At 43.2% G+C, this 8965-nt stretch overlaps 1 protein-coding gene across 1 annotated transcript in view; it reads left to right on the plus strand.

Annotated features, from left to right (window-relative positions):
* LOC106814407 (MAP/microtubule affinity-regulating kinase 3-like) overlaps window positions 1-8965 on the plus strand; it is a 59942-nt gene that overhangs the window by 38337 nt on the left and 12640 nt on the right. Inside the window, exons 4-8 of the mRNA XM_014818723.1 lie at window positions 941-994; window positions 4133-4181; window positions 5092-5157; window positions 5405-5475; window positions 6210-6266. Coding sequence (XP_014674209.1) covers window positions 941-994; window positions 4133-4181; window positions 5092-5157; window positions 5405-5475; window positions 6210-6266 — 297 coding nt within the window. The remainder of the gene's footprint in view (window positions 1-940; window positions 995-4132; window positions 4182-5091; window positions 5158-5404; window positions 5476-6209; window positions 6267-8965) is intronic.

Below are 8965 nucleotides of genomic sequence, written 5' to 3' on the forward strand. Positions count from 1 at the left end.
GCTGGTGATGCTGCTGCTGCTGCTGCTGCTGCTGCTGTTGGTGGTGGTGGTGATGGACTGATGGTGGTGCATGGTGCTGCTGCTGCTGGTGATGGTGGTGGTGATGGTGGTAGTGCTGCTGCTGTTGTTGTTGGTGCTGGTGGTGCTGCTGCTGCTGCTGCTGCTGCTGCTGTTGGTGGTGGTGGTGGTGGACTGATGGTGGTGGTGCTGCTGCTGCTGGTAGTACTGGTACTGGTGCTAGTGCTGCTGCTGCTGTTGTTGTTGGCTGGATTCGTGAATTTCCTTGGGTGAAAAAACCATCATTGAAAACCGGGAAACGTACGGGGTGGATAACGTAACACGGTTAACGTGGGGAAAATCGTAGCAACGCCACGTGCTCGATAGCAGCCACGTTTCTAATAATCGATATTTGCACCACATCGCAGCACCGCAGCAAATAATGTATTGATGAAGCCAATGTATGAATAAAAAATCCACCGAGCAATGACGTATCCGTGCTTGTTTTTTTTCCTCTCAAATCGATCTTGGTTGAACCGTTTTTTCCTAAGGGTTGTGGTGCTTTTGCCTTAGTAAGTGGTGCCTTTGCCTTAGTAAGTGGTGCCTGACTACTGATTTCGGTGTGGGGTGTACTAAGATTTTATAGCCAGCCTTCCCAGGCCTTAAGTTTTATGTGTCTAAATGATTCGTGTGGGTATAGGTGAAATCAGGGGTTAATAATGACAAATTTGTCATCATTAACCCCTGGTGAAATAAATGGCGTTATAGATAGTGTTAGAGCCACCTTATCTTAAAGCCACGTTGTTGTTGCTATTATTATTATATTATTATCATCGTTGTCGTCGTCGTCGTCGTCGTCATCATCATTATTATTAGAGCCACCATACCTATTACGTTGAACCATTGTAATTCTGAAAGTAATCAATTTCTGTTTCATTTGCAGGTCGCTATCAAAATCATCGATAAAACACAACTAAACCCGTCAAGTTTGCAAAAGGTACGTACGCGTGTGCACGGCAGCCGTCGCGACTGGTAATTACATTATTTCATAACGAGGTGTGATATGCACAGTTTGCGCGATGATGTCATCGGTTGATATAAAGTTGTATTGATGCACGTTTGTACTCGTGACGTCACGCATGTTACCTGATGTCTCGTACATACACAGGGTGCGAAATTAACGGGAGTCCAGAGTCAAATACTCCCTGATTAACTGTCGGACTCCCTGATTTGACATATGCAGGAGTCCGTGTGACTCCCTGAAAATTCTGCCATACGAACTAGTTCATTTCGGAGCACGGCCTCGCGGAATTACTCTATTTTTTCAGCAAATGCCCAAAGAAAATTTGGCAGACGTGCAACTGCATGAATCTTAAAAATAAGTACATGCGTTATTGTTAATATCTTTAAATTTGAACCTCAGACTACGGACTCCCTAATTCTGCTGCGGACTCCCTCTTTTTGAGGGCAGGGAGTCTGTTGGACTCCCTTGTTCAAAAGTTAATTTCTACCCCTGCATGATACTGGTCTAATTAAACCAGGAACTCCATGTACCTTTCTAATGCTTCTGTCCATGTGGTGTGGAAACTCCCAGGTAATTGGTTTGCAAGCCCTAGAAAGTTCTTGATATCGAGCACACACGTCTATCTTGTCTGCTAGGCAGTAAAACTTGCTTCGTTTTTAGCTCGCCTTGACATCGTCAAGCTGAGCTATTGCCATGGGTCGTCGTACGTCCGTCCGTCCGTCCATCCGTCAACATTTGGCTATGGTCAACGATAATTCAGGAACCGTTTGACCCACATGTTTGAAATTGGTTATCGTTGTTACTGCTATGCTCCCATATTAAACGTCCTATTTTGGAGCACGCCAGTCGACGTATTTCGAGCAACGGCATTTTTGGGAAACATTGGGAATTGCCATTAGTCAGTTCAGGTTCAACGGATTTTGCTCATTTCTGGTATGTGAATGAATAAGGGTTAGGGGTTTTGATATTTAAAAAAAAAATTATGCAAATTAGGTAGGGTTTGGCAATTATATAGCATATTATATAGACACACACACACTCGTCTGGTTCGTTTTACAAGATTTCATTGACAATATCTTTAATGCAAAATTCCTGCTATGAACATATTATGATTCATACTATTATTATTATATAATACCGTTTTCTTTTCTCGTACGGTGTCGTATCTCGTAATAAGGCGTCATCTTGGCGTTTTCGTTTGATACACCTGCAGGGTTTTTCCCGCACGCACCTCGATCGTCTCTCTTCTCTACTCCGTTCACAACAACACTTACCGGTGTAACGTTACGCTCAGCGTTACGTTGGCAACAAGCACGCGTAAAATTTATTTTCATCGGTATATAATGAACATTATTAACATAAGCTAAGATCTTTTGCACCGATATCAAACAAGAGTAAATAGATAGTGATTAAAATATGATAAAAACTGCGTAACTGCAGTGTTACTATCACATAATTGGCCGAATCTTCAACTACGCCATAAAGAGAACCGACTCAACCTTCTCAACAAAATTCTTTCTGGAAGTGTCGCAATCCCTAAAGTACAACAGGATGGGTCCATCGCGCACACGGAGCAAAAACTGACAACTGAATAAACTTGCAGTCAATGGGTCATTAGAACCTCACAACTCGAATGTACGTACGATTGCAACGGGTATATAGTTTGCAGCGGGGATTCCTCGATAGTTGCCGCGTGCGCCACTCTCCGGCTTCCCTTGCCGCCCTTCTGGTTTTCTCGTTCTCAGAAGATTTTGTAGTTGATGCCGTACTCTGTCTAAACCGGGGGTGGGGGGGGGGACGTTTCTACTGGTTACTGCAATGAGCTCAGCTACGCAGAGCGTGCAGTTGCCCGCACGCACTGTGTTAGAGCGATTGGTTACGTAGAGAGAGGCGGGGGGTTGCTACTGCCAAACGATAAACCTTTCGAGGGTGAAGCACAATCGTCGTTACGGGGTCAAGTCTGCTCTGTGTTACTACTTACTACTCGGAGGGGATTGGACCCCCCCCCCGCCCCAGCTGTTGCGGCGGCCCCGAAAAGCTGACGGGTAGCTTAGGTCCGAATTTCGCTAAGGATAAGTCGTCGTCGATGTAGTGGTAATTTAGAGCGGTAACCTGTGCGCGCGCGTGTGTGTGTGACTTGGTTGCAGGTGCTTGCTGACATTTTATCAGGCTTGGTTGCAGGTGCTTGTTGACATTTTATCAGACTTGGTTGCAGGTGCTTGTTGACATTAGAAAAATGTCGATGATATCGTGTAGTTTTACGTTAGTTAGTGTTATGTGATATTTGTAGTGAGTTACGACCTCGTGTGTGATGGGGAAATGAACGTATATTAATACAGTCCACTGCTATTACCCATTACATTATTATACCATTTATTACTCATTTTATCAGTAACTTCCCTCTCATATGTAATCACATCAGTAATGTGGTACACACACACCTCTCACATGTAAAATGGGTATATGTGCACATCATTTTCATATTCACACACTTTTTACATATCTCTAGAGTCTAGACTCTATGTGTAGTATGTAGATATACCTTTCCTTCGTACAGTCGTGCCCTTGACATTGTACAGATATTGTGCATAAATATGGTCAATTATTTTAGGGAAACGTAAAATGCGCGATGCTAGATTGAATTACTGTTGCTGGTATGAATAAATATGTGTTATGGCTGTAGATAATCTAATGTGTGTCTCAGTAAGCAATGAAATTTACAGAAACCTTACAAGCATTACTTTTTTATTTGGCATTCAATTACTGTGTTGCAGTGCAACGTAGAGAAACCAAACTAGTTTTTCTCACGTTCTGATCAGTATGAACCAAGACGGCGACCGCAAAAGCAAATTATCTCGAGCGATCGCAAAAATAGCAATTTAATTCGTTCGGCCGGTATTAATGCTTTCCGATCGTTGACGGATTTAATTAAGCAAGAGTAAGTCTGCAGTAGTTTGTGCTATTAAAAGGTTTTAGATACGAGGAGGCTTGTAAATTATTTCTAAATTACTACGTGTATCGGAAGCTGAGAGTGCAGAAGTAGCGCGAGACTTTGAAGAGGCTGTATTGTGTACAGTTTGTTTTACGATGCCACCTTGATTTATGTTTCAGCTGTTTAGGGAAGTGAGAATCATGAAGTTCTTAGACCATCCAAATATAGGTGAGTTTATGTTTCGTTACGTAGTCGTTAAAATTGCGCATTAATTAATTAGTGGTTGGACATCTGGGGCCCCGTTGTCAGAAATATCGTATAGTTTTAGGCTAATGTTAATGCCAAGACAGCACTTACGACTGAAGTTATTGCTACTAGAATAGCATTGACAGAAACACATCGCAGCTTCGAGAAAATTTATGGGAGCAAGAACTAGGTAATTTGCTGTCACAAGCACTCGAATTCATATACATTTATAGTTGGTCGGATTTTTCATTCTCATAGCTTTACAATGTTTCTGTAAAGGGTCGACAAGTCGAAGTTAATGTTATTGTTAAGACTAATGTTGAGACTAATCTTGTTTCTGACAGCAGGCCCCTGGATTAGAACTAGTGTGAGTTGAGCCAGGTGTATGTAAGACACTAGGTACTGAAGCAGAACTTTGACTATAGGTTGCTGTGCAGGTGGCAAAAAGATTACTCCACGCACAGATGCTCTTGAAACGAATCGTAAATGTCCTATCTAATGATTATGAGGTTTTGCGTTAATTATGATGTTCATATTAATCCAAGAGGCTTCGCGAAAATTTCGTCTATGGGTTTACGGTGCAAGCGGTTAAAAAAATTCATTTCGTGCACCGATGCCCTTGAGAGGAATTGTTAGTATCTTGCATAACGAACGATACTGAGAATAATTTTAAGAAATTAATACTCTTTCATTTGTTAATTATGATTTTCCTAACGATGTCTTGAGCAATTCAGATCTCGTGAAAGCGGTGCTCGTACTGGAGTGGGTTACATATGGCGTAGGTTTTACAGACATGTACGTGTGGCGGTCCGCTTTAACCGTCATGCGACAATGTCGTAAATTAATTGCGGTGTCAGTGAGAATCAAACCGCCTGCTTTCTTTCTCTTTCAGTTAAGTTATTTCAAGTGATAGAAACGGACAAGACGCTGTATCTGGTAATGGAGTATGCAAGCGGCGGTAAGCGATCCATCGCATCGTGCTGATTAAAAAAATATCAATTCTTATATTTTAAATGTTAAAATTTAAAGCAAATATTATCGAAGAAAAAAATACAGTGGGGATTATACCGCGATGTTCCGCGTTGGCGCGTTAGATTTTTCGTTCTTTGTGAATTTAGCGCTTTTGCCGTATATTTAGTTCGTATTGCGTGGTGTTAACATTCACGTTCACGCTAATCGCACCATCTGTGGTTGTCGTGTTACAGGGGAGGTGTTCGACTACCTTGTCGCTCATGGCCGGATGAAGGAGAAAGAGGCGAGAGCGAAGTTTCGACAGGTGAGCGTTCGATCAGCGGCGCCGCGTGGGGGCTCCACGGGGCATGCGCTCGTCTCGTGCGATACAGAGATGCCAACCACTACGATTTATCCGTATTTTATACGAATTTCTATTCCTTTTTCACCACTACGACCAGTTTGTATCACGTATTTCACTGTGATCGGGGGAAAAAAAAAAATTTGGTGTCATTTTTTGTTAATTTATTGTCATTATTGACCCTCAGAATGCAGGAAATTGCATCTCAGAATCAAAATTTTTTCCGGGGGGCATGCCGGACCCCCCTACCAAACTCGGGTCACGCTCGAACTATTAATTTGATGGCCAGAAACTACAGATTGCTTCAAATATGTGTTGGCATCTCTGGCGATAGTTCGGCGGTAGATTTTTCCTTTTTTGTTGCAGACGGCACGTTTATCGTACTTGCTTGATATCTATGGCACGTTGTTTGTTTGCATTTTGGTTGTTTGTTTGTCTCTTAACTACGGCCTGCGGTGGCCTTTGATTGCGCTGGTACTGTCAAGGTGACATTTCTGTAACTGTATGTATATATGTATGTTCCTAATCAAAAGTTAGTCGGTCACATCTGCCGATGGTGAACTTATGAGATTTCTGATCGGATAATGTGCAGGTAGTCAGACGAGAGTCGTGCAAACAGCGCTTCTTTGTAGTGCTCCCCCCCCCCAAGAAAAACTGCCAACTCTGTGTAACTTATTGTTTACTCGTTTTCCTTTTAGATTGTTTCCGCTGTTCAGTATTGTCATCAGAAAAAGATCATCCACAGGGACCTGAAGGTAACTATTAACTATTAACTATTAACTATTAACTCATTAACTCATTCAAGCCATTAACCATTAAGCTATGAATATTCAACATTAACTATTTAATCATTACTATGTACTATTATACCATTAAACTATGAGTATTCAACTATGAATATTCAACCGATTAATATCTAATCATAAAGGGAACAGTAGCCTCTAAGGATTTATCTGCATACAACTGTACTGTACTGTATAACAAATCGTCTATACGCCACACTTTATTTTGTTACCACGAACCTTAATTTAAGTTGTTATAGATAATTACACATCAACGCTACGAAAATTTGAACATGCCATGACACCCGCGCACGTGCTGCCACCCGAAAAAGGTTGCGTATTTGACAATTTATTTTGCACGCTTTACAAGCCAAAGGCTATCAACAAAAGTGCAATTATATTTATACCTAAATGCTATTTAATCCTGAACGATATTCATTTTAGGGACAACATTATATCCATATTATAAAAACTGAAACTATATGGTCGTTCTATAAGGATATTACAATCCTTTTGCTTTTAATGAATTAAATAAGCAACACCACCGCGTCTGTAGCATTGGCTGGAAAGTCGGTTTTGCGCAACTTATCAGATCGCTGCGCTATTGAGTGGCGCCACCTCCGGTTTTTTGTAATCAAACTGTAGTCCGTAGTTTTAACATTTTTTAAAAATATTTCTAATGTGCATTGAAACCATGAACACTTTTATGTAGCGTAATTATAACTACAATTAGCTGAAAAGTAACCCTAGTACCTAGAGTAAACTTTCCCTTAACTATTACCATTAAACTTATGAACTTTGTAACATCAACCTAACTACTGAACTTTTAACTATCAAACAATTAAACCATTAAACTATTAATCATTAACTATGAATTAATTAACTATTAAGCTACAAGAGCCGTAGCCAGCTTTATAATGGGGCGCGGTTCGTTTTTTAAAATGTTGAGCAATTTGTAATGGAGGGGCGCAACGCTGATCCGAGTCCAAGGAAGCCATAGCGATCGAGCAGGGGGAGGGTGTGGAGAGCGGTGCTCCCCCCTCCACACGATGGAGAATTTTTGGCAATTGATTAGCACTAAATGGAGCCGATCTGTGATACCTGAGCGATGAAATTCTCTTGACAAAATTTTTCAAATGGAATTTTTTTCCCCCAATTTTTTACTTGGGGGGGTCGTGCGAACCCCCGAACCCCCCCCTGGCTACGGGGCCTGGAACCCTATATACCCTTTATGGGTTTGCAGCGAGTGATAGACAGCGGATCACGTTTCTAGGAGTTTCCTGTGAAAGGGAATTTGGCCCGGGCGGCCTTTAGTTCCATTCCAGTAGAAGTAGTCACGTCGGCATTGATAGCTTGCTAGCACTTACTCACTGAGATTCGCATTAATGATAGCTATAGTGTTATACTATCTGGATCATGCACGCGTTGCCGCGTCAGCATCAATGTGATCTAGTAGATAGATATGCAGTAGAGAGGATGGCGGTGTGGACGGTTGGGTGTGGTACTGTATGCTACACAGTATAGCAGACTGGGTATGGTACCACGTCTAGGGCTGCATATTTAGCGAACGCTACTTTATAACGGGGGGTTGGGGTGGGGGGGGTCTGTCAACAAGGAACACTGGTCATTTCCACTGATTCACAGTTATACACAGAAACCAGCTCTATAGCATGAGCACTACTCCTTGTCGAATATTTACCCTCAACCGTTTACTTTGAGTACCTTACGTTGAGTTTACCAAGTTACCCAACTAATGCAGCGAAACAACACAGTTCGACACCTGTCTATAAAGGACACGTTCGGATTCCCTCGAGTGGCCCTTATATGCAGGTGATAAGAGCAACACTGCCCACGCTCACACCACTGTTCCACGCGGTATCCTCACTGATGTACTCATGGTTTGTGGTACAGACTAATATTGCACCGTGTGTCACATACACCCACAAGAACACACGTGCACGCACGCCCGCGCACACACAGATACACACCGCACGCACACCACGCACGCACGGACGGCACGCCGCGCCACACGCAGATACGCACGCACGACGCCGCGCACACACTAGGGTACACACGCAACGCCTACGCGTTATTGACGGGACACTGCAGGTGACACAGTGCGGGGGGTCCACATGAAATGTGTCACACGTGGTGTTCCACGGCTGTATATAGTGCGGCGTCCAGCTCCAAAGAACACATGGCCAGCTTGCTCAGTCAGGGAAGCTCGCACCATCCCACTGCTTCTCTAGCTGCTGCGCGGCTTGTCGAGACCTGCTAGATGACCATGTAGGTGTAGCGGAGCTCACGTAGAAGTATACGCAAGATACGAAGCGCAGGACGATGATCACGCCGCTTGCTTACCCCCTTCCATGACGCAAGGACTATAACAGGTGGAGCAGCTCGGCTCAGTCAGGGAAGCTCGAACCCTTCTCACTGCTCGCGCACGCACCGCACGCATGCGTGTACGTGCGACACGCAACGCACGCAGCCGCACGTGTACGTAGCACTACATAAACAGTGACTTTCTATTCAGAAACCTCCGTAGGTCATTTCATATTGTAGACATCACAGCCATGATCAAGCAGCAACCGGCTTTGCTTTATGCCAACCACACATAACAAATAAGCCACAGTGCAGCTCCTACTACTCTATGACGTACGACGTGAAAACTA

The sequence above is a fragment of the Priapulus caudatus genome, unplaced genomic scaffold (assembly GCF_000485595.1).
Source record: "Priapulus caudatus unplaced genomic scaffold, Priapulus_caudatus-5.0.1 Scaffold920, whole genome shotgun sequence".
Taxonomy (NCBI): Eukaryota; Metazoa; Priapulida; class Priapulimorpha; order Priapulimorphida; family Priapulidae; genus Priapulus; species Priapulus caudatus.